This window comes from Cervus canadensis, chromosome 19 (genome assembly GCF_019320065.1).
Source record: "Cervus canadensis isolate Bull #8, Minnesota chromosome 19, ASM1932006v1, whole genome shotgun sequence".
NCBI lineage: Eukaryota > Metazoa > Chordata > Mammalia > Artiodactyla > Cervidae > Cervus > Cervus canadensis.
In genome coordinates, this window is record NC_057404.1 from 19,037,126 (window position 1) to 19,064,261 (window position 27,136).

A 27,136-nucleotide genomic window follows, 5' to 3' on the forward strand; every position below is an offset into this window, starting at 1 on the left:
TGTAACATTATGTATCGATCATTTCAAACATATTAACAAGTGATGCAGTGGACATATTTCATTAAACAATATCAAAAAGTAACATTTGTTAATATCACCATCAACATCATCAGAAAAGTATTTAAGTATTAGGAAGCCATCAAATTCACACTGATTAATACAAGTTTTCCAGAATCCAATTTTTATTTAAAGCCTGAATTTTATCATTGGCAACACATAACGGTTTTCCTTGAAGTGATAGGCTCACTTTGCTCATTTCAGAGAAAATATCTGCCAAATATTCAAGTCTGAATAACAGCTTGTCAACAGTTTACACTTACAAGTAAAGATGTTTCATTTTTTTAAAAAAAGCAATTCAGTTTATAATTTAGTTAATCACTGGAGTGGTCTTCCTCTAGATAATCATCTTATTTCAATATACAGCAGTAGTGTCTTACTCATAATTTCCATTTCAGCAAACAGAATATTTAAAAATTAGCATTCAAGAAATGAAATTTAATAAAATTTATACTTGTTTACTGTTGATCAAGGACACTTAAACACTTAGATTATTTTTTAAAACTGTGTTGGTGAAAAATACAGTGACTACTAGTATAGTTTGGTACTAGTTCCCCGATTTAAACTCATCTCCACTGCTTTTGTAGCATCAGTGCAAATGTCAGCACGGTGAATATTTTTTTTAAAGGCCTTTGTATTATAGAAAATAGTTTTGACCTGAAGGGGTCTTAGGGCCCACCAGGGGTTCGCAGACTATACTTTGAGAACCACTGCACTAGGCTTCTAAAGCATATGTCTTTCATCTCTGAACCAGCATAATGCTTATCACATAGAAGTACTTCATAAACGTGTTTTCAGTGAACACATTGCACTAAAGATTACTTAGGCCCTACACCTACAAAGTGAAAGTTGCTCAGTTGTGTCTGACTCTTTGCAACCCCATGGAGTATACAATCCATGGAATTCTCTAGGCCAGAATACCGGAGTCGGCAGTCCTTCCCTTCTCCAGGGGACCTTCCCAACCCAGGATCGAACCCAGGTCTCCCGCATTGCAGGCAGATTCTTTACCTACTGAGCTATCAGGGAAGACTTCCCTGGTGGCTCAGACGGTAAAGTGTCTGCCTACAATGTGGGAGACCCGGGTTCAATCCCTGGGTCAGTAAGATCTCCTGGAGAAGGAAATGGTACTCCAATATTCTTGCCTGGAAAATCCCATGGACGGAGGAACCTGATAGGCTATAGCCAGTCCGTGGGGTCGCAAAGAGTCGGACACGACTGAGCAACTTCACTTTCACTTTCACTTTCTTTCACACCTACAAAACCCCATGGGAACAGAACTCCCTGATGGTCCAGTGGTTAGGACTCGCTACTTTCACTATTGTGGCCTGGGTTCAGTTCCTTGTTGGGGAACTAATATCCCATAAGCCATGTAGCACAGCCAAAGACAAAACAAAAAACACAGAACACAAATAGGAGAGGGGGGAAATGGCTACAAATAAAAATGCATTAAAACAAAAAACATAAAAAGATGGCCAATTAAAAAAAAAAGCTAACTCCACTATGTTACAACAGAGGCATCATCCACAGAACAATTAATTCTAATTTTAGAAACTAGAAAAGGGGAGAAAAGGTGTATAGGCTGAGTGGATGAACTGAACAGAGGCATGGGAATGATCTGCTGCACTATCAGTCTGTGGAAGGGTGGACGCTCCAGGAGAATACAGGAAGGAATAAAGTGGAGGATGAAAATAGAACACTTCCCATTTCTATCTAACCTGCTCACCAGTGCCTGACTAGTGTCCCCCAAAACCATCTCAATGTCTTCACCCTCAAAATACCTCAAAGACCCTTTCACTGCCTATGAAATAAAGACAAACTCATTCTGGCACTTCAATCCCAATTTATAAAATCTTATCTCTCTAGAAGTGCCCTACAACAAAGAGCTACTTAGCCTTGTCACCATTCCTACATCAGGAATTCACCCCCATCTTCCCCCTTAAATGCCATCCAAGCCTTCTCCAAGTCCAGGGGTCTCCTTTCAATATAGTATATACACCTATTCACTTGCATTCTTCCTTCAATAATTAACTGAACACTTCCTACATGCTAGTTGCTCAGTATAAAAGGGAAAACCAATGCAAAGTCATCCCTCACCCTTGTAGAACTCAAAATGTATTTAGTGAAGTAAAAAAAAAAAAAAAAAGCTAAGAGAGAAGTATGATTTTAAAAATAATATATATATAACCCCCTCCCCATATCAAATGCAAACATTTTCATCACTAACATAATTGCTTTGGACTTAATGTAGTTTTTCTAAGGGCCCAGCACCCCCACAGAAAAGAGTAGCACAGAAACACACGTCACCGTATGTAAACCAGCCAGCCGGTGGGAATGTGCTGTGTGATGCAGGGCGCTCCACACAACCTCTGCGACAACCTAGAGCAGTGGGATGGGTGCGAGGGAGGTCCGGCAGAGAGGCGACCTACGGCTGATTCATGCTGATGCATGGCACAAACCAATACAACCTTGTAAAACAATTACCCTCCAATTAAAGTAAATAAAAATTTTAAAAAAGATGCTCTGGGGTCCTAGGGGACTTTCCCTGGTGGTCCAGTGGTTAAGACTCTGTGCTTCCAATGCAGGGGTGTGACTTTGATCCCTGGTCAGAGAACTAAGATCCCACATGCCATGCAGTGTGGTCAAATTTTAAAAACAACAACAACAACAAAACGCTGCTCTGAGGTTCTAGGCTCATGACAACATCCTATCAGTTATATTATTCCTTCTCTCTCCAAAGCCTATCTCCTTTCAGGTTCCTTCCTTTACAACTCTTACAACTCTATTATTTATAATAACAATCTGAGCAACAAGACTTATTAAGCACTTAATGGAATGGAAATAGCATTTGAGGTTTTACACAACATCCATCTCAAACACAAATAACACATGATACAAAATAACAATGATGACCTGGTGCTAGACATCAAATTTGGAATCAGGCTATTACTCTACCAACTAGAGGATGAATGAGCAAATTCAATTTTAAGATGTAGGTTGATTTCATAATTTAAGAAAACACAGAAATCAAAAGCCATATGCTTTTTCTAGAAACACAAAGTTCCATGTTATTACACAAAGATTTTTAAACAAGTAACTTTAGTATATGAAAGGATACATTAAAATACTACAAGAAAAGCACTAATGACAAGGGGGAAATCTGAAAATCATTTATATTTGGCTTTGAAATATTCTGTGTGATTTTAATTTTTCTAATTAAGTTGGGCCAACACTGCTTTAGCACTTTCTAAATATACACAGACAAAATGAAGGCAGTAAAGAATATGCTTGTGGCAGGAAAATGCCCTCTTGACTAAATTTTTAAAGGCCTGTTACAAACAGCCAGTTGTTTAAACGTACATTATCAAAGCTGATTGTAAAGCTGTCTTTTAAGAGTTAGCTGATATTTCTAGCAAATGTCTGAGGTATTGGACATAAACTAAGGCAAAGTTACCACATATATTTTCAAGTCCAAGACTACATTACATTACTTTAAAAGGATCTATAATTATATTCTTTTAAAGTAGGAATCTATAATATCATAGATTTCCTATTTTATCTTAAGAATCAGGCAAATACATGTTTTTGAGTTTCCTGTGTAACCATCGCCTTACACTCCTTTATCAGTTTTGTTTCCTCTTTATTACCTCAAGGCAATTAATTCCCTGATGTTATATGTATACATACATAATCCTTTATTTGAAATCCTACAACCTATAAAGCTTGGAAAATTAAAGCTGTTGTTTTTTTTAAACTGAATTGATGGCAAAATCTGTCCTTACTAAAACTCATTTGGTAGAAAAATCTAGTGAAAATTCATACGTTTTGCTGCATAAATATTAATGTGTAATTACAAGGTGCAATAAAACAATAAATAGTAAGGATTTAAATAACATACAGAATATGCAGGAATTACTTTCTAAAATTTGAAAAATGTGAATTCCAAAACATACCCTGCCCCTAGATTTTGAATAAGGGATTGTGGACCTGTATTTACGTGCAGGTTGGTACAAAAGTAATTGTAGTTTTGGACCATGAATTTTAAATCATTATAACTAGGCTCAAACACATCTTTATTAATCAAAATAGGAACCATTACAATTCAACACATTTTTGCCAATGAGAAATAAGTTTACTTCTGTAGCCCAAAAAATCCATGTTTCAGGATTCAGTGAACTCTTGGAAAGCATTTTCTGCCTCCTGCTGGTTGTGGAAGGATTTTCCCTACAAAAAGTCATCGAGATGCTTGAAGAAATGGTAATCCACTGGCGAGAGGTCAGGTGAATATGGTAGATGAGGTATAACTTCATAGTTCAATTTGTTCAACTTCTGAAGTGTTGGTTGTGTCATGTGCAGTCGGGCATAGTCATGGAGAAGAATTGGACCCTTTTCTGTTGACCGGTACCTATTGCATGCATTGCAGTTTTCCATGCATCTCATTGATTTGCTGAGCATACTTCTCAGATGTAATGGTTTCATCAGGATTCAGAAAGATGTAGTGGATCAGATCAGCAGCAGACCACCAAACAGAGACCATGACCATTTTTTGGTGCAAGTTTGGCTTTGGGAAGTGGTTTGGAGCTTCTCTGTCCAACCATTGAGCTGGTCATCTCCAACTGTTGTATAAAATCCACTTTTGGTTGCACGTCACAATCTGATATAAAAACAGTTCTTTGTTGTTGCATAGACTAAGAGAAGACAACACTTCAAAACAACATTTTTTTTCAGTCAGCTCATGAAGCACCCACTTATTCCACTTACTGAGCTTTTTCGCCTTTCCAATTTGTTTCAAATGCCAAACAACCAGAGAATGGTCGACGCTGAGTTCTTAGGCCACTTCTCATGTAGCTGTAAGAGGATCGACTTCAATGACTGCTCTCAATTGGTCAGTCTCAACTTCTGGGCTTTCCCGGTGGCTCAGACAGTAAAGAATCTGCCTATAATGCAGGAGACCCAGGCACGATCCCTGGGTCAGGAAGATCCCTGAAGAAGGAAATGGCAACCTACTCCATTATTCTTGCCTGGAAAATCCCATGGACAGAGGAGCCTGGTGGGCTACAGTCCATGGGGTCACAAAGAGCTGGACATGACTGAGCAACTAACACACACACAAATTCTGATGGCTGGCCACTACCTTCATCATCTTCAAGGCTTTGCAAAACTTCTTGAACCATCACTGTACATTCGTTAGCAGTTCCTGGGCCAAATGCATTGTTGATGTTGTGAGTTGTCTCTGCTGCTTTACGACCCGTTTTAAACTGGAATTTAAAAATTGCTCAAATTTGCTTTTTGTCTAACATAATTTCTATAGTTTAAAATAAATATAAAATAAGTAGCAAGTAATAAGACATTAGCAAAGAAAAAATAAATTGAGAAATGCATATTAAAAAATGATGTATAACATAACCACATTTATTTAAGAAATATTCCAGTATCAAATGGCAAAGTTCAACAATGCAAAACAGTAGTTACTTTTGCACCAACCTAATACTATCATCTCCCCATGAGAGGAAAACTTTATCTTATTCATTGGTTTATTCCCTGGGCCTAGAACTGTGCCTTACACATAGTAAATACTCAATAGATACTTGTTCAATAATCAAAATAAATAATAACAGTGAATTAATAGAAGCGGAGTTCAAAATAGAAAGGAACAAAAATATTCCTCCAAGGCAGTAACCTCCAAATGAAGTTATAATTTATACATCATTAATCTCTTTATTTGCAATTCTGAAATAGAAAAAGCTTTGGAAAAAATTTTGTCATTACTGCTTATATTCTGAAGCTTCAGGATTTTTTACAAAATTGAGAAACAACTATCAACTTACTAGATTCCAAATTACAACAAAAAGAAATACTTAAAGAAAAAACCTTTTTAAAGAAAAGCAGAATGCCACAGCAGACTTTGAATTCCTTAATTAAGGATGCTTTTCTTTTTTTTTTCTTTTTTTTAAATTTTTTATTTTTTTAGGATGCTTTTCATAATCTTTTACCACCAAGTAAAGTATTTGGTACATAGCAGGTACTCAGATATGCAGATGACACCACCCTTATGGCAGAAAGTGAAGAACTAAAGAGCCTCTTGATGAAAGTGAAAGAGGAGAGTGAAAAAGCTGGCTTAAAGCTCAACATTCAGAAAACTAAGATCATGGCATCTGGTCCCATCACTTCATGGCAAATAGGTGGGGAAACAGTGGCTGACTTAATTTTTCTGGGCTCCAAAATCACTGCAGATGGGGACTTCAGCCATGAAATTAAAAGATGCTTACTCCTTGGAAGGAAAGTTATGGCCAACCCAGACAGCATATTAAAAAGCAGAGACATTACTTTGTCAACAAAGGCCCATCTAGTCAAAGCTTTGGTTTTTCCAGTGGTCATGTATGGTTGTGAGAGTTGGACTGTAAAGAAAGCTGAGCACCGAAGAATTGATGCTTTTGAACTGTGGGGTTGGGGAAGACTCTTGAGAGTCCCTTGGACTGCAAGGAGATCCAATCAGTCCATCCTAAAGGAGATCAGTCCTGAGTGTTCATTGGAAGGACTGATGTTGAAGCTGCAACTCCAATACTTTGGCCACCTGATGTGAAGAGCTGACTCATTTGAAAAGACCCTGATGCTGGGAAAGATTCAGGGCAGGAGGAGAAGGGGATGACAGAGGATGAGATGGTTGGATGGCATCACTGAATCAATGGACATGGGTTTGGGTGGACTCTGGGAGTTGGGGATGGACAGGGAGGCCTGGCGTGCTGCGGTTCATGGGGTCGCAAGCAGTCAGACACGACTGAGCGACTGAAATGAACTGAACTGAAGGTACTTTATATTGTCAGAATGGACACTAAAAAGAAGAACTAGGATTTGTTTCACTTAATAAAGACAAGTTGAGCACCTTTCTCCTACTAGTCATCATGCTAGATATATGACAGTAGAACAAGAGACACAGAGTCTTTCCCTGTCTTTATGAAGCAGAGTTTAGTGGGGAAGGATGACGTTTAAATACTACAAGAAATAAAGTTCCAGGTATTATGGATCCCCAAAAGAAAGGAGTACCTAAACTAAACTAGAAGGTTATGGAAATTCTATAAAACTTAGACAGTCATGGCTGAAGAGCAGAGACTAATCAAGCAGGCCTAATCAAGGACTTTGCTCATCTTCCTAAGGGCAGTGAGAAGTACTGAGGGATTTTCAACAAAGGAGTGATATTTCATTTGGACTTTAACTCAGACTTCTACTTTCTGAGCACTTACTATGTTCCAGGCATATTATCTTGTTCAAGCCTCACAAAATTGGCCTTGTATTTCCAAGTTGTATGGAGGAGCTGGTGGCTGATCAGCATCCCTACGTACAGCAACTAGAAGAGCCAAACAAACAGAAATCCAACTATACATAGACAGAAGAGGGTTGTTAAGAGAACAAGAACTAGAGTAACAGAAAGGGGAAGATCTTGAGAGACAAACTAGCTGCTGCAGCCACACTTTCAGATCATTATTCTGAGCATGAACTGAAGGCTGACGATCAGGACAAACCCAGTACCAACCCTGGTGGTGGGCTACCAAGGGAGGACAGAGAAATAAGCATAGCTTTGGCACAGACTTGGGAGATCTCAAGCACATGGTCAGTTTTCTCAAGAAATTTTTGAATATTAAAACTGCGTGGGGTAGAAGGCTACAAACCTAAGCACGAAACTTGTGAAAAAGCTCTTTAGCAGTCTGACAAGAAAAAGGTTAGAGTCTTGGACCCAAGGAGAAAAGCACCCTTAGAATATATCAAATTCATAGCTGAAAACTTGTGAGAGCCAGGGAAGAAACAGAGGAAAGAAAATTGAGCCTGAAAGTAAAACTCAATCTCAATCTCAATCTCAACCTACCACACTCCCTAACTGGAGAAAAGGAATCAGTCACAAGATTACCGGTCCAGCAGGCGGTAGTGTTGTGGTGATCAGTCCCCCAGTCCTGTCTGACTCTTTGTGACCCCATGACTGTAGCCCACCAGGCTCCTCTGACCATGGGATTTCCCAGGCAAGGATACTGGAGTGGGCTGTCGTTTCCTCCTCCAGGGGATCTTCCCGACCCAGGGATTGAACCCGCGTCTCTTGCATCTCCTGCATTGGCAGGCAGATTCTTTATCACTGTGCCGCTGGGGAAGCCCAGCAGAGGGGCTTCCTTAAAAAAAGGAAGGTATCATCAGGAGGCATTACAATTTTTTAGACACAATGTCTGGCATAAAATAAAAATTACTAGGCATGCCAACAGACAAAATTAGATAAACAAAAGATAAGGAAAAATAACTCCATAGACAGATCCACATGTGATCCAGATATTGGTGTTAAATGACAAAGACTTTAGAACAATTATGAGTTATATTTTTTTTAAAGAGAAAGAACTGGACAAAGTAGATGAAAATCAGGTAATTTTACCTAAGAATTGGAATCAATAAAAGAGAACCATTTGGAGATTTTAGAACTGAAAAATAACACTAAATGTAAGTAAGAACTCATTAGATAGATTTACCAAGAGATATAAAAATAGCACAAAACAGAATTCATAAATTGAAAGGAGGTCAAAAGAAAACGTCCAATCTAAAGCAGAGAGGGAAAAAATGTAAAATAAAGGAAAAGAGTACTAGAGATAAGCAGGACTTAGTGAAAAATCTATTATGTACAAATTGGAATCTCAGAAAGAAAGGAGGAGAAAAATGTGGCAGAACAAATATTCTGTAAATGATCAAGAATTTTCCAAAACTTGAGAAAGATACTAACACGAGATTTAAGAAGCTCCATAAATTCAAACCAGAGTAAATTTAACAATAATAATATAATGCAAACAACAACAATAACAGCACACCAAGGTTATTTTTAACAAAGATTAAAGTGAAAAAGATAATATGAAAATGTTAAATAGCCAGGGTGAGGGTGGGGAACATATATTCAGTGGATAATAAAAAGACTGTTGGCTGACTTCACAACAGAAAACAAACAGGCCAGAAGGAAAAGAAATGACTCAACATGCTGAGAAACAAATTAATGACAACTTTGAAATTTAAACACAAATTTAAAAAATCCTTCAAAAATGAAGATGAAATAAAGACATTATCGGCGCTTCCCTCATAGCTCAGCTGGTATAAGGGCTTCCCAGGTACTACTAGTGGTAAAGAACCCGCCTGCCAGTGCAGGAGACCCCGGTTCAATTCCAGGGTTGGGAAGATCCCCTGGAGAAAAGATAAGCTACCCACTCCAGTATTCTTGAGCTTCCCTGGTGGCTCAGATGGTAAAGAATCCACCTGCAATGTGGGAGACCTGGGTTCGATCCCTGGGTTGGGAAGATCCTCTGGAGAAGGGAAAGGCTACCCACTCCAGTATTCTTGTGCTGGATAATTCTATGGACAAAGGAACCTTGCAGGCTACAGTCCATGGGTTCACAGAGTCTGACACAACTGAGAAACTTTCACTTTCACTAAAGACATCATCAAACAAATAAAACCGAGGAGACTGTCACCAGAAAATCTGAACTAAAAGATAGACTAAGAAGAGTTTTTATAGTAGAAGAAAAATAATCCCAGGGTAAATAAAGATATATAGAAGGGAATTATGAGAAACAAGAATAAAAATTGGTTAAGATAAGTAAATATAGATTTAATACTTTTGTTACAAAATAGTGATAGCAATGTCCTATGGAATTTAAAATAAAATGCACAACAAAAATAACACAAAAGGAAAGAGGTGTAATAACTAAAGTTTCTAAGTTCTAGCATTACATTACAGGGAAATAGTAAAAAAAAAAAAAAAGTTTATTCAAGAGTACAATTAATCAAGAATAAATATTGTGTGTAACCTCTAGGGCAGCTATATAAAGAACAGTAAAACAATGTGTATCTACCACATTAATGGAGAGGAAAAACAAAAAACAATAAAAATATTTGAATGATATTTGATAGCCCAGAAGAATATAAAAAAAGAGAGAAAGCAGAATATGAAGCAAAATTAGAAAACCAAATATTAAGACCAAGAATGTAAAACCAAATACATCAGTAAAATCATTAAATGTAAATATACTAACTAATAAAATTAAAAGATTTGTCAGCCTGGATTTAAAAGATAACTATAGGATGATTTTGATGCAGAAAGGGTGAAAGTAAAAGTATGAAAAAAGTCATACCATGCAATCACTAATCAAAAAAAAGCTGCTGTGTCTATACTAACATCAGACAAAACAGACTTTAAGGCAAGAACCTTACTAGAAATAAAGGACATTTCATAACGATTAAGGGATTACTCCATCAGGAAGTTATCACAATATAGATCTATGTACAACCAATGAAATAGCCTTAAAACTTTAAAATTGAGAGAAATAAAAGAAATAGATAAATATACAGTCATGATAGGAGATTTAAACATATTTCTTTGAATAGTTGGTAACAAACAGAAAAAAATTCAGTAAGATTATAGAAAAGCTGAACAGTATAATTGACACCTGGATTTCAGTGACATATATACAGATAACCTGACCCAACGACAGTATACACATTCTTTCATTCTTTACAAGTGCACATGGGATACACAGCAAAACTGACTATACACTAGATTGCAAAGCAAGCCTCAACAACTTTTAAAAGATTTAACCAGTCAGAGAATGTTCTCTGACAACACTGATATTAAGCTGGAAATCAATAACAATGACATGGTATTATACATGGAAAATGCCAAAGATGCCACCAGAAAACTATTATAGAAGAGCTCCTTCAACAATGAAGTTGAAGAATACAAAACTAATATACAGAAATATATTGCATTTCTATACATTAATAATCAACAATAAGAAAAGAAATTAAGGAAAAAATCCCATTTACCATCTCATCAAAACCAATAAAATACCTCGGAATTAACCTACCTAAGAAAACAAAAATCCTATACCCAGAAAACTGTTAGACACTGATGAAGGAAACTCCATCAATGACACTTCATCAGACGACACAAACGGAAAGATATACCATGTTCTTGTTTTGGAAGAATCAATGCTGCCATTTACAGGATCATGGATGCATTATGCTAAGTGAAATAACTCAGAGAAAGACAAAATGCTACGTGATTTCACTTCTACGTGAAATCTAAAAAAAAATTTAAAACTAGTGAATAAACAAAAAAGAAAGAGACTTACTGATACAGAGAACAAACAGGTGGTTAGCAGTGGGAACAGGGAAAAAGAGAAGGACAATAGAGGAGTATGGGATTAAGAGGTACAAACTATTAGGTATAGTTTGTAACTAAAGGCTACAATGATATATTGTACAAACAGTGAACATAGTCAATGTTTCATAATAACTATAAGTGGAGTATATGTGTGCTCAGTCGCTCGGTCATGTCTGACTCTTTGTGACCCCATGGACTGTAGCCCACCAGGCTCCTCTGTCCGTGGGATTTTTCAGGCAAGACTACTGGAGTGGGTTGCCATTCCCTTCTTCAAGGGGTTTTCTTGACCCAGGGATCGAACCTGCATCTTCTGTGTCTCCCGCAATTGGCAGGGGGATGCTTTACCACTGAGTCACCTGAAAGTATGGCCTTTAAAAACTGTGAATCACAATATTGTACACCTAAAACTTATATAAATATTGTACATCAACTAAACTTCAAAAAATACCCAAAAAAAATCCCAATAAAAAATACAAAAAAAAAAAAAAGAAAATTTCAATCGCTTGGAAATTAGGTAATATATTTGAGGATAACCCTTGGATGAAATCTTTAAAGTGACAAAATATTAGAGAATGTTTTATACAAAAGAATATTTAAAAATATGACTCATTAAAACTATAATACAGTTAAAGTAGTGCTTAGGGGGAAATTATAGCTTTAAATGGATATTTTAGAAAGGAAAAAAAGTCTTGAGACTTATGTTCTAAGTTTCTACCTCAAGAAACTATAAAACTATAGCAAATCAATCTCATAGAAAGTAGGAGAAAATTAATAATAAAGATATGATCCAAAATTAAGAGAAAAACTGTAAAGCCAAAATTGGTTCTTTGATGAGATTAATAAAACTGAGAAACACCTAGCAAACTGTTCAAAAACACATATGCACACAAATTTTCATTATAGGAAACTGACAGATTTTTCAGACATTAAAAAGAAATAAAAGTTTGTTTTAGACAACTAGACATCAATTATTTCTATCATTTATTTTTAAAATTTTTATTTATTTAATTTCAGGATAACTACTTTACAATATTGCGATGGTTTTTGTCATACACCAACATGAATCGGCCACAGGTATACATCTAAATGGGCTTCTCTGGTGGCTTAGACAGTAGAGATTCCGCCCAATGCAGGAGACCTGGGTTCGCTCTCTGGGTCTGGAAGATCCCCTGCAGGAGGGCATGCCAACCCACTCCAGTATTCTTGCCTGGAGGATCCCATGGACAGAGGAGCCTGGCAGGCTGCAGTCCATGGGGTCGCAGAGAGTCGGACATCACTGAGCGACTAAGCACGCACGCATATACATTTAAATAAACAAATTCTTTGAAAAACACAACTTATCAAAACTGACAAAAGAAGGAATAGAAAATCTGAATACTCCTATATCTATTAAAAAATAAATCTGTTCTTTAAACAGTTGCCAATGCTAAAACATAACAAAGTTGCAGGACTGACAACTTCAGCTTATTATAGAGCTATGAAAGTCAAGACAATGTGGTAATGTTAAAAACACAGACAGCAGATCCCTGTGCTATATATAGTAGGTCCTTGTTAGTTACCTATTTTATATGTTTCTACATATACATGTATATGTTGATCCCAATCTCTTAGTTACCCCTCTTCCCTGTCCTGCCTACCCCCACTGCCCCAGGTTACCATAAAATTGTTTTCTACGTCTATAACTCTATTTCTCTGTTGTAAATTAGTTCATTTGTACCGTTTTTCTGTTGTTGCTGTTGTTCGTTGTTCAGTTGCTAAGTTCCTTTGCAACTCCAAGGACTGCAGCACGCCAGGCTTCCCTGTCTTTCACTATCTCCCAGAGTTTGCTTAAACTCATGTCCATTGAGTCAGTGATGCCATTCAACCATCTCATCCTCTGTTATACCCTCAGTCTTTCCCAGTATCTGGGTCCTTTCCAATGAGTCAGTTCTTCGCATCAGGTGGCTAAAGTATTGGTGCTTCAGCTTCAGCAGCAGTCATTCCAATGAATATTCAGGACTGATTTCCTTAAGGATTGACTAGTCTGATCTTGCTGTCCAAGGGACTCTCAAGAGTCTCTCTGACACCACAGTTCAAAAGCATCAATTCCTCAGTGTTCAACCTTCTTTACAGTCAACTCTCACATCTATACATGACTACTGGTAAAACCCCAGTTTGACTATACAGACCATTGTCAACAAAGTGATATCTCTCCTTTTTAATATACTGTCTAGGTTTGTCATAGCTTTTCTTCCAAAAAGCATCTTTTAATTTCAAGGCTACAGTCACCATCTGCAGTGATTTTGGCCCAAGGAAATAAAATCTGTCACTATTCCACTTTTTCTGCTTCTATTTGCTATGAAGTGATGGGACCAGATACTGTGATATTAGTTTTTTAAATGTTGAGTTTTAAGTCAAGTTTTTCACTCTCCTTTTTCACCTTTATCAAGAGGCTCTTTAGTTCCTCTTCACTTTCTGAAAGTGAAGATACCATTAGAATGATAGCATTAGAGTGGTATCATCTGTATATCTGAGGTTGTTATTTCTCCTGGCAATCTTGATTCCAGCTTGTGATTCATCCAGCCTGGCATTTCACATGATGTACTCTGCATATAAGCTAAATAAGCAGGGTGACAATATACATCCTTGACATACTCCTTTCCCAATTTGGAACCAGTCTGTTGTTCCATGTCTGGTTCTAACTGTTGCTTCTTGACCTGCATACACTTTCACAAAAGGCAGATAAGGTAGTTAGGTATTCTTATCTCTTGAAGAATTTTCCACAATTTGTTGTGACCCACACAGTCAAAGGCTTCAGTGTAGTCAATGAAACAGAAGCAGATGTTTTTCTGGAATTCCATAGCTTTTACTATCATCCAATGGAGGTTGGCAATTTGATCTCTGGTTCCTCTGTCTTTTCTAAATCCAGCTTGTACATCTGGAATTTCTCAGTTCACATATTGTTAAAGCCTAGCTTGAGGGATTTTGAGTATTACTTTGCTAGCATGTGAAATGAGTGCAACTGTACATTAGTATGAGCATTCTTTGGCATTGCCTTTCTTTGGGATTGGAATGAAAACTGACCTTTTCCAGTCCTGCGGCCACTGCTGAGTTTCCCAAATTTGCTGGCATACTGAGTGTAGCACTTTCACAGCATCATATTTTAGGATTTTAAACAACTCCGCTAGAATTCTATCACTTCCACTAACTTTGCAGTAATGCTTCCTAAGGTCACTTGACTTCACACTCCAGGATGTCTGGCTCTAGGTGAGTGATCACACCATTGTGGTTATCTGGGTCATTAAGACCTTTTTTGTACAGTTCTTCTGTGTATTCTTGCCACCTCTTCTTAATATCTTCTGCTTCTGTTAGATACTTGCCATTTCTGTCCTTTATTGTGCCCATCTTTGCATGAAATGTTCCCTTGGTACCTCCAACTTTCTTGAAGAGATCTCTAGTCTTTCCCATTCTATTGTTTTCCTCTGTTTCTTTGCGTTGTTCACTTAAGAAGGCTTTCTTATCTCTCCTTGGTATTCTCTGGAACTCTGCATTCTGTTGGGTACATCTTTCCTTTTCTCCTTTGCCTTTCACTTCTTTCTCAGCAATTTGTAAGGCCTCCCCAGACAACTACTTTGCCCTCTTGCATTTCTTTTTCTTGGGGATGGTTTTGATCGCTGCGTCACATACAATGTTATGAACTTCTGTCCATAGTTCTTCAGGCATTCTGTATACCAAATCTAATGCTATTTGTCACCTCCACTGTATAATCAAGGGATTTGATTTAGGTTATATTTGAATGATCCAGTGGTTTTCCCTACTTTGTTCAATTTAAGTCTGAATTTTGCAATAAGAGCTCATGATCTGAGCCACAGTCAGCTCCAGGTCTTGTTTTTGCTGACCACAAAACTCCACCTTTGGCTGCAAAGAATATAGTATAAGAATACAATATAGATTGGTATATAATATAATATAACTTTCTTTAGATTCCACATGTAAGTGATATCATGTGACATTTGGCCTTCTGAACTGACTTACTTTACTCAGTATGACAATCTTTAGGTCCATCCATGTTACTGCAAATTGTATCATTTCATTCTTTTTTATGGCTGAGTAGTATTTCTTTGTATACATCTACCACGTCTTCTTTATCCATTCCTCTGTCAATGGACATATAGGTTGCTTCCATGTCTTGCTACTGTAAATAGTAAACAGTGCAGCAATGAATACTAGGGTGTATGTATCTTTTTAAATTATGGTTTTCTCTGGGTATACGCCCAGGAGTGGGATTGCTGGATCATATGGTAGCTCTGCTTTTAGCTTTTTAAGGAATCTCCACACTGTTCTCTACAGTGGCTGTACCAATTTATTCCCACCAACAGTGCAGGAGGGTTCCCTTTTATCTACACCCTTTCCAGCATTTATTATTTATAATCAATTTATCTTTGACAAAAGAGCAAAAGCAATTCAATGGAGCAAAGACAGTCCTTTTAACCAACTGTACTAGAACAACTGGACATCTGCATGCCAAATATATATATGTGTGTGTGTGTGTGTATACATATATATTTTTTAATGGATAGTAAATGTAAACTGTAGAACTATAAGACTTCTAAAAGATAACACAGGTGAAAATCTAAGATTAATCTAATTAATCTAAAATTAATTCTTAGACATACTTAGATCCATCAAAGAAAAAAACTGGTAAGTTGGACTTCCTTAAAATTAAAAATTTCTCTGGAAAGTTACTGCTAAGAGAATGAAAAGACTGGCTACAGATTGGGAGAAGATATTTGCAAAGCACATATTTGATAAAGGGCTTGTACCCTAAACATACTCTTAAAACTCTTCAACAGTAAGAACACCCAAATAAAAATGGCTAAAGACCTGAACAGACATCGCACCAAAGAAAACATACAGATAGCATATAAACATATGAGAAGATATTCCTTATCATATGTTACTAGGGAGCTGTAAATTAAAACAACAGTGAGATATCACAACATACCTATTAAAACGGCTAAAATCTAAGCCACTGGTAACACCAAATTCTGGCAAGAACATGGAGCAACAGGAATGGTCGTTCAAGGCTGGTGGGAATGCAGAATGGTACAACCACAACAGAAGACAAGCTGTCAGTTTCTACTAAAGTCTTACAAACCAGAAATTATGCTTCTTGGTATTTAGCCAAATTAGCTGAAAATTTATGCCAACGCAAAAATCTACCCAGGAATGTTTATATCAGTTTTATTCATAACTGCCAAACTTGAAAGCAACCAAGATGCCCTTCAAAAGATAGTGAATGTACAAATGAACTGATATATCCCCACAATATAATATTATTCAGAAAAAAAAGCTGTCAAGGCACAAAAAGATATACAGTAACATAAGGCACATTGCCAAGTAAAAGAAGTTAATTTGAAAAGCTACATACTATCTAATTACAACAGTGAGACATTCTCAAAAGCAAAACTACAGAGACAGTAAAAGCCAAATGGCTGCTGCGGGCTTGAAAGGAGGGAGGAATGAATAGGCAGAGCACAGAGGATTTTCAGGACAGTGAAGTATGACCAACCTAGACAGCATATTAAAAAGCAGAGACATTACTTTGCCAACAAAAGTCTATCTAGTCAAAGCTATGGTTTCCCCAGTAGTCATGTATGGATGTGAGAGTTGGACTATAAACAAAGCTGAGAGCCAAAGAATGGATGTTTTTGAACCATAGCATTGGAGAAGACTCTTCAGAGTCCCTTAGACTGCAAGGAGATCCAATCAGTCCACCTAAAGGAAATCAGTTCTGAATATTCATTGGAAGGACTGATGCTGAAGATGAAACTCCAATACTTTGGCCACCTGATGCAAAGAACTGACTCATTTGAAAAGGCCCTGATGCTGGGAAAATTGAAGGTGGGAGGAGAAGGGGACAACAGAGGATGAGATGGTTGGATGGCATCACCAACTCAATGGACATGATTTTGAGTAAACTCCAAGAGTTGGTGATGGAAAGGGAGGTGTGGCATGCTGCAGTCCATGGGGTCGCAAAGAATTGGACACGACTGAGCAACTGAACTGAACTGAAGTTATTCTGTAAGATACTGGAATAGTAGATACATGGTATCACACATTTGTCGAAACCCGTAGACCTGTATAATACAAAGAGTGAGCCATAATGTAAAATGTGGACTTTAACAGTAATGTATCAATATCAACTGGTTCACCAATAATAACAAATGTAGCACACTAATGCAAGATGCTAATAAGGGAAATTCTGTGTAAGGAGAGGAGATGTATGAGAACTCTGTATTTCTGCCCAATTTTTCCATAAGCCTAAAACCATCCTAAAAAATAAAGCTTTACTAATTTAAAAAAAAAAAACCTTCTCAAAAGAAAATCTGAGGCACAGGCTTCAATGGAGACTTCTTCTAAACATTTAAGAAAGAAATAACACTGTCTTGTAACACTCTTGCATCAAATAGATGCCATTTTATCAGGCCAGCATAACCTTGATACAAACTTGTCAAAGAAATTACAAGAAAGGAAAATTACAGACCAATCTTTCTCACTGACATAGGTTCAATCCTTCAACACTTATTATTGGATTTCTGCTAATGTATAGGATGTGGAAAGTCAGAACAAGAAAATATTACTCCCACCCTAACAATGAGAAAGAATGGTATAATCTACAAAATCTTAACTTGAATTTAACAGAAAAATGAAGTTTTAAGACAATCAAATGAATTAAATTCCAAACAGTAACAAGCCCCTCTACAGACAAAAGGAACTACAAACTATTTAATATTTGACAAAGCACAGGAGGAAAAGGAGGCTACTGTACAAGCAAGAAAGAAAAATTCAGTTAAAATTAACTGTTATATATTAGATGTGGGCAAGTATGTCAAAACACATACTAGCTCAAAACACAGGGGAATTGACACTTGCATGCTCTTTGCCAAAGGTCTCCATCAGGGCTGAGGGTAGAGCAGGGGACTGCAAAGGGTCCCTTTCCGCAGCACAGGTGTGCAACAGAGGATAGGCCACCACTCCAAAAACAGCATGCAACCATGCCACATTGCCCAAACTCCCCTCTCATTTGAGGAAGAGGCCTTAAACCTTTGGACAAGGCAGAGGTTCTGGGTGTATGCGTGTGTACTTAGTCGTGTCTGACTCTTTGTGACCCCACGGACTGTAGCCCGCCAGGCTCCTCTGTCCATGGGATTTACCTGGCAAGGATACTAGAGTGGGTTGCCATGCCCTCCTCCAGGGGATCTTTCTGACCCGGGGATCAAACCCACATCTCTTATGCTTCCTGAACCAGCTGGCAGGTTCTTTACCACTTAGGCACAGGGGGAGCCTCTGGGGATTATGATTGATGAAAAACTACCTTCCTCATGGAAACATAAGAAAACTCTCGCAGGCCCCAAGTCCTATACCAGTACAAAGCAGAGGAAAGTCAGCACTAGGGAGAGGGAGGAATCTCTCACCCATTATATGCCACAAGACAAAGTTCAGCTGCCAAAAGCGCAAGAGAAAGGAGCTGTCAAAAAGCAACTGTACTCCAATAAAAATTTAAAATTAATTTAAAAAATAAAAATAAAAAGCAAGGCATTGGGTGACAGGTTGGCTGGTCCTTATAAATTATTCTTACATATAACCCAGCAATTACAGTCCTTGGTGTTTACCCACATGAGTTGGAAATGTCTCCACCCAAAAACATGCACATGAATGTTTGTAGCAGCTTTATTCATAATTGCTTAAAGTTGAAAGCAGCCAATATCTTTCAATGAATGGACAAGCGGTCATACATCCATGCAATGGAATATTACTCAGCACTAAAAAGAAATAAGCTATCAAGCTATAAACAGATGGTGGAAACTGAAATACATATTACTAAGTGAAAGCCAATCTGAAAAGGCTACGTATTGTATGACTTCAACTACATATATGACATCCTGAAAAAAGCAAAACTATGGAGACAGTAAAAAGGTAAGTGGCTGCCTGAGGTTCAGGGGGAGGAAGGGATGAGCAAGAGAAGCACAGAGTGTTTTCACAATATCAAAAACTATGCTGTACAATGATAGATACAAGGCATTATTTATTTGTTAAAATTCATAGAGTCCACAACAGTAAACTATAAACTATGAAATCTGAGAAAAAAATTCAACATCAATTAGTAATAAAACTCTCAGAAAACAAGGAATAGAAGAGAGCTTCTTCAACTGAACAAAAAGTATCTAGACAACATCACACTGGAATCACTAGCCAGTGTAACAAGGCAAGAAAAAGAATTAAAAGGCACACTGGTTGGAAAGGAAGAAGTAAGACATTTTTATTCACAAATGACACCTGATGTGGAAAATCCTAAATCATCTACAAAAAAAGGTATTATAACAAATACATAGGTTTAGTAAGGCCCCAGGATACATAGTAAATATACAAATATCAATTATACTTCTGTATACTAAGAACAAATAATTGGAAACTGACATAAGAAAAAAAAGCACCAGCATTTTAATAGTATCAAAAAACATGAAATACTTGAGGAAATTTCTAATAGAATGTGTACAATAATCATATGTTGTTTAGCCACTAAGTTGTATCCAACTCTTTCGCCACCCTGTGGACTGTAGACCACCAGGCTCCTCTGTCCATGGGATTTCCCAGGCAAAAATACTAGAGTGAGTATTTCCTTCTCAAGGGGATCTTCCTGACCCAGGAATTGAACCCACATCTCCTGCATTAGCAGGCAGATTCTTTACCACTAAGCCACCAGGGAAGCCCGATAAGGGACTTATGTCATAAAAATTAATTAATTAAATACTAACGCCAAGCACTAGCAAGGATGCAGAGCAATCCTCGTAGTTGCTATGGAAATGCAAAATAATACAGCCACTTTGGAAAAGTTTGGTAGATTCTTATACACATACACTTACCATACAACTCAGCAATTCCACTCCAGAGTATTTATTCAAGAGAAAAGAAAATTAAAAACAAACAAACTATACCAGAAAACATATATCAGCTTTACTCATAATGTTTATAAATGGAAACAAACCATAACTCTGTTAACTGAAAGTGCCCAGCAACCAAGGAATGGATAAACAAATCATAGTACATTCAAACAATGAAATATTACTCAACAATAAAAAGAAATATAACTACTGAAATAGGGACTACATGAACGAATCTCAAATTATGCAAAATGACAGAAACCAAGCACAAAAATTCACATACTGTATGATTCCATTTGTCACACTCACAAAAAAAGGCAAAGGTCTCCTGATCAATCTCTGCATCCAAAGAACCTAACCCATTAGAAAATAATGAATGCCTGGTGGGCCGTTAGAAGGGGAATCATTGCACGGAGGGTAGACAGCAAGGTCATAGAAGCCAAAGTCAAAAGGAACCTGGGGGCTCAAACACACCCACAGGATGGAAAAAGCGAAGGAAGGTATACTCTAACCTACCTCCAACGATTTCAGCAGCTTAAATAATTAGATCCTGTAAAGCTCTACATTATGAATGAATAGCCTCAGCGATGCTCTGGCCTAAAAGAAAGGCATGATGTGCCCCACCCTACTTTAAAAATAAATCTATTACCCGACGCCCGAGACTGAGCAAGTGGAGCTTAACCAGGGGCAGGGGGGATTTTCCGTGCCCAGGAGCGGAGCTGAAGAGAGCCGAGGCGGGCTCGGGCATAGGTCTGCCGGAGGCAGAAGGAGCCGGGGCAACGCCGCGGCCCCGCGGGTCTCCATCCCTTCCCATAGCCTCACTTACCCAGGCCTGCCGTTCCAACTGAGCGTACAAATTGGAGCCTTTGAGCTTTTGGACTATCTGGGCAATAATGAGAGACAGATCCGACTCCTCCTGCAACATTTCCCCTGTCCTACCCCGCCAAGTAGCGGGGGCCGCTAGCGCGGAGAGCACTGGCTATGTTCGGGGTCCCACTCCAAACCAGTGACACTTCTCGGGGACCTTATTACGCTGGGACTCCTCCAGCGGGCGTTACTAGGCAACTGCCAGGCCGTGAGTCCGTTCCTCTCTGGTCCCCCCTCAAGCCTGAAGGCCTAGCACCTGCGTTCCGCTGGCAGAAAACGACCTGCGGAGTCGGGGAGGAGGGGAGAGTAGCTTTTCAATTCCATTGTTCCCGCTTAGTCTGTGGTGGAAAGGCAGAAATAGGGTCTCTTTCCTCCAGATCTACAGAGCCTCTGATGCATCAGGGGAAATCAGAAAGTTGTGTATTTTTGTGTTTTATCATAAAGGATCATTCCTTTTCCACCTTCCAGTCTCTACAGAAAACAGGGCAGTGCACACAATGATATTGCAAATGACTTCCAAAACTTATGAGGCTCTGACCCTAGCTGCGTGAACTTGGGCGAGGTGCTTCAAGTTAAGAACTCGGCTTCAGCCCCAGTAAAATAACACCCAGATGACAAGATGCTGTGATGATTAGCTGAGATAACAATTGTGAGGGTGCCTAGCACTGTACTTAGCGCTCCATTTTATTTCCTTTTCTGTTTGTGTTCTCTGGGGTCTTATGCCAGGAATAAATATACAACATCTCCCCACCTAACAGCTACAATAATAAGCATTTTATTGATAGGTTTTCTCTGAAGCATTGGCAATTCAGTGGTAGCTAAGACATTGCCCGAGTCTTAAGGAATGTGCCATCGAAATAGATTCCTCTTCTTCCATGCACTCACTCAATCGAAACTCAATTCAAAATTCATTCAGCTTTCAATTTACTGAGCTTTTACACACAAGAAATCGTGTAGGCACAAAGGTGAATAAAACATGGTTCTTGACATCAACGTAACATAGCAAACCGACCAGGCTCCTCCGTCCATGGGATTCTCCAAGCAAGAACACTGGAGTGGGTTGCCATTTCCTTCTCCAAGGGATCATCCCAACCTAGGGACCGAACCCGGGTCTCCCGCATTGCGGGCAGATGCTTTAACCTCCGAGCCACCAGGGAAGCCCAAAAAAAACTAGAAGTATCTGATTGATTGAATGACATTCCAAAAGGCAGCTAATTTTGAAAGGCCTATGGAATAATACATGTATTAGAATAACCTCACCAAAATAATCAAGAATTAAATTCAGATATGTGCATGCATATATTTTAAGCAGAGAAAAGGTAGGATTCCAAGAAAAGAGACCAAGATTGCTGGCAAAAACTATGCTAGTATAACTACATTAAACTCTAATGTGCTTAGGCATCACAACAGATCTTCTGATTCAACAGGCCTCTGGTAGGACCTGCTAATTGCACTTTTAGCAAGTTTCCAAGAGATGGTAACCCTGGTGGCCCAAGGCCTATATTCTAAATAGCAAAAGACTAGAACAGGTAAACAATAAAAATTCAAAGGGACCAGACCTCTGGGATCTATGGGCAGTACCCTGGCTTTCAGAATATTATGATGACAAATACAGATCCCAAATAAATCCGTTGGTCAGGTGTGTTTCTTTGGAGTGAGGCGGGCAAGGGGAAAAGTGTGTTAGCTGCTCAGTTGTGTCTGATTCTTTGCGACCCCGTGGACTATAGCCTGCCAGGCTTCTCTGTCCATGGGGACTCTCTAGGCAAGAATACTGGAATGGGTTGCCATGCCCTCCTCCAGGGGATCTTCTCAACCCAGGGATCAAACTTGGTGCTTAAGGCAATTTACATACTCTACAAAACATGTGGCTCCTCTACAAAACATTCTCCTACAACTCAGAATTTCTCAGACTTGTATATGAGTGCATCTCCTCAACTCTCTACAGTCCGTTTATCCCAACATTCCACCCATTCAAGAATCTCTGCATGAATGTCACTATGAACAGCAACAACAACCAAAAAAAAAAAAAAAAAACTTTGGAGACAGTGTTTTTGAGATTGAAAAGGGTGACGTGATTAATAACGGAAGAGATAGGGATGCTTAGGTTAGGAAAGTTCATAAAGTATAGAAGGGAAAGAAATGAAACCATGGAGCTGAAGATAAAGCACGGTGCCTTTAGCCAGAAAAGTCTGGGTTCCCCTTGGAGCTCCTCGAGTCCTCCATCATCAGAGTTTCCACTTTCTCTTCTGTAACAAGAGGATAAAAGACCCACCTGAGGGGATAGTGTGCCTAGTATTAAAATATCAGCAACTAATAATAAATTAAATATTAAAATTGGATAGTTTGACAAAACAGGCCCCTGTTCAATTGACAAGGGAATAGAAAGTACCTGAAGATATGCCGCAAGACATATGAAAGTACTGAGCACAATTCTTTGCACACATACAGGCTTTAAAAAAATTTTCTTTCAAGGAGAAAATAATTTTCAGTCTTAAAGCAGAAAGTAAAAAGTTTAAATTTTTTTGATGACCTGCTCAAGCAAAGTTAAAATTTAATCTTAACATTAAAAAAGTGTTTCTCACACCCACAGAAGCAGATGTGTTTGGAGTATAATTCAATCCTAGAGTACCTGCTTTTCTTTTTTCAGTTCAATTTAGCCACGTTTTTCAGAACACCTCTCTGTGCTAGGAATGGCAAGGAATACAAATATGAGTAAGCAATGGTCCCTTCTCTCAAGGAAGTCTCAGTCCCAAAGGGATGGTGAGCCCAGCACACAAAGGGCTAAAATGGTAGACAGGCCCCTTTCACCTGTGAATCTGGAAATTTTATTACTTTAACGTAATTGTCTCATAAGAAACAGAAAGTACTGCTTCCTATCTCTGTCCCTCAAGGGAGAACTTTGCCTTGGAAATTCTTACTTTAGCTACAGGGTGGAGAATTGGGAAAATACACTATTTCTGACATTTTCGAGTGAACCATGACCCAGACTAACAGATGAATAGCCAAAGGAGTCCAAATTATCTGAATAATTAAAACTACATAAACAGAGACAACAGCAAAATAGATGCAGAGCGAAGTCTCCTCAAAATTGCCTCGAATTCAGAACAGAGGTACTCTGGGCCAATATGTGTAAGGCCGTGTGCCCAGTCATGACTGACTTCCTCAGAGCTGCTCTCCTTTGATCTGTGTTATATACAATGTCATGTCAGATTTCACTGTGGGTGAGGGGATGCATTTGAAAATCACTGACCAGTGGCCTCACAGAGGCAAGGATGTGGACCACATCAAAAACACCCTGCCAGTCTAATGCAAAATTAAGGCACTCTTAGGGTATACCAGAACATGTCCTTATTTTATTCACATGAGTATGGCTTGCATAAACTCTACAATTTGCAATGAAAATTATTTTCAGCTGTTATTTTTGAAGGAGACACTGGGCTTCCCAGGTAGTTCAGACAGTGAAGAATCTGCCTGCAATGCAGTAGACCTAGGTTTAATCCCCGGGTCAGGAAGATCCCCTGGAGAAGGGTATGTCAACCTGCTCCAATATTCTTGCTTAGAGAATTCCATGGACAGAGGAGCCTGGAGGGCTACAGTTCATGGGGTCGCAAAGAGGCAGACATGACTGATTGGCTAAGCACACACGCTCCGCTTTTAGCCTACTGTATCTGCAGAATGGCTTGAATTGTATGTTGTCAGGAATTTACTTCAACAAAATTTGTGATGTTTTTTTGTCGTGTGGGTCACGAATGTCAACAGATCTCACTGTCTTTGGGAACAAATGAGCTTGTAGTGGTATCGACTACCTGTCACTGGGTAGTTAGCCCCATGTGCTAGCACAAGACCTCGGGCTCGTCTTAGAAGTCTCTTCCTGTTACTCATGAGAATTGTTAGGAAACGACACAGGTGTGCATGAGGAAATTTCCCCTCATGATCTCCTCTGCCTGCTCTGGCGATGGCCCGCGCCCCCAAGCCACTGTCCAGGGTGTTGCTTCTTCGTGCTCCCAAAGCTGCAAAATACCAGAAGTATTTAACTCACAAGGCTCAGCAAAGCTCTCATGAAAAACCTCTTTGATCTTCTTGCCACCTCTCTTTACAAGGTGGCTATACCTCATTTCTGAGTCCAGGGTAAGTACCAGGCTGTGCTAGTCTCCACTCGCTATCTTTTCTTCCTCTGGTTCCAGACCATTGTGTGTGAATGGGGAAGATTGGGCTAAAGGCTCTGTGAACAATCTCGAAACTGTGTTGACTCCTTGTAAATTCTAAAGCTCTCAGGAGAGAAATCCAAATAACAAATAACAGTGGGTAAATTATTGTCAGCAACAAATCTGGAAGAGCGTCCCAATTTTGGTTCAGTTCAGTTCAGTCACTCAGTCGTATCCGACTCTTTGCGACCCTGTGAATCGCAGCACGCCAGGCCTTCCTGTCCATCACCAACTTCCGGAGTTTACCCAAACTCATGTCCATCGAGTCGGTGATGCCATCCAGCCATCTCATCCTCTGTCGTCCCCTTCTCCTCCTGTCCCCAATCCCTCCCAGCATCAGGGTCTTTTCCAATGAGTCAGCTCTTCGCATGAGGTGGCCAAAGTATTGGAGTTTCAGCTTCAGCATCAGTCCTTCCAATGAACACCCAGGACTGATCTCCTTTAGGATGGACTGGTTGGATCTCCTTGCAGTTCAAAGGACTCTCAAGAGTCCTCTCCAACACCACAGTTCAAAAGCATCAATTCTTTGGCGCTCAGCTTTCTTCACAGTCCAACTCTCACATCCATACATGACCACTGGAAAAACCATAGCCTTGACTAGATGGACCTTTGTTGGCAAAGTAATATCTCTGCTTTTTAATATGCTGTCTAGGTTGGTCATAACTTTCCTTCCAAGGAGTAAACGTCTTAATTTCATGGCTGCAATCACCATCTGCAGTGATTTTGGAGCCCTAGAAAGTAAAGTCTGACACTGTTTCCCCATCTATTTCCCATGAAATGATGGAACCAGATGCCATGATCTTAGTATTCTGAATGTTGAGCTTTAAGCCAACGTTTTCACTCTCCTCTTTCACTTTCATCAAGAGGCTTTTTAGTTCCTCTTCACTTTCTGCCATAAGGGTGGTGTCATCTGCATATTTGAGGTTATTGATATTTCTCCCGGCAATCTTGATTCCAGCTTGTGCTTCATCCAGCCCAGCGTTTCTCATGATGTACTCTGCATATAAGTTAAATAAGCAGGGTGACAATACACAGCCTTCACGTATTCCTTTTCCTATTTGGAACCAGTCTGTTGTTCCATGTCCAGTTCTAACTGTTGCTTCCTGACCTGCATACAGGTTTCTCAAGAGGCAGGTCAGGTGGTCTGGTATTCCTATCTCTTTCAGAACTTCCCACAGTTTATTGGGATCCACCCAATCAAAGGCTTTGGCATAGTCAATAAAGCAGAAATAGATGTTTTTCTGGAACTCTCTTGCTTTTTCGATGATCCAGAGGATGTTGGCAATTTGATCTCTGGTTCCTCTGCCTTTTCTAAAACGAGGTTGAACATCTGGAAGTTCACGGTTCACGTATTGCTGAAGCCTGGCTTGGAGAATTTTGAGCATTACTTTACTAGCATTACTTTACTACTAGTGTGAGATGAGTGCAATTGTGCGGTAGTTTCTACTGCACAATTTTGTTTCAGTGCCTCAAAAAAAACATCAATAATCTGACCTCTTCTTTTTTTTCCATTTCACCATCTTAGCATGCCAGCTTTCACTACGTAGCTTATTGCTTCAGTCTCAGGATGGCTGTTGTAGATCCAAGCGACATGTTCTACTGCTGCCTACAACTCCCGGGCGGGGGAGAAAAATAAGAGTCCTCAATGACTGTGTGTCTCTGTTTTGAGGAAAGGCTATTTTTTAGGAAGCCCCAGAAAGAATGCTACATGAAAGCCCGGCAAGAAATAATCTAGTATTTTATTCTCAAAGCTGGGAGAAGGATGAAGGAGAATTGCTTGCTGATGCTGCCATATTGTCCAAAATGCCTTTAGTATAAAATTTTACCATAATATGAACACTTGTAAATGAACTTCTCTGATTGATATTTGGGCCAGTCAGACTAAAAACAAATGAAAATCCTTAGAG

The 27,136-nt window shown here is 38.9% G+C and overlaps 1 protein-coding gene across 3 annotated transcripts in view; it reads right to left on the reverse strand.

Moving 5' to 3' along the window:
* The window catches only part of TBC1D19 (TBC1 domain family member 19), a 167,123-nt gene that overhangs the window by 111,070 nt on the left and 28,917 nt on the right, over positions 1–27,136 (reverse strand). The window contains exon 1 of one of the 3 annotated variants that reach the window (XM_043438512.1): positions 20,984–21,206. The exons of 1 other annotated variant lie outside the window; for it this stretch is intronic. In XM_043438512.1, coding sequence (XP_043294447.1) covers positions 20,984–21,082 — 99 coding nt within the window. In that variant the 5' untranslated portion in view covers positions 21,083–21,206. Of the gene's footprint in view, positions 1–20,983; positions 21,207–27,136 lie in introns of those variants that run through there. One more of the 3 variants, XM_043438515.1, reaches the window with a different exon arrangement.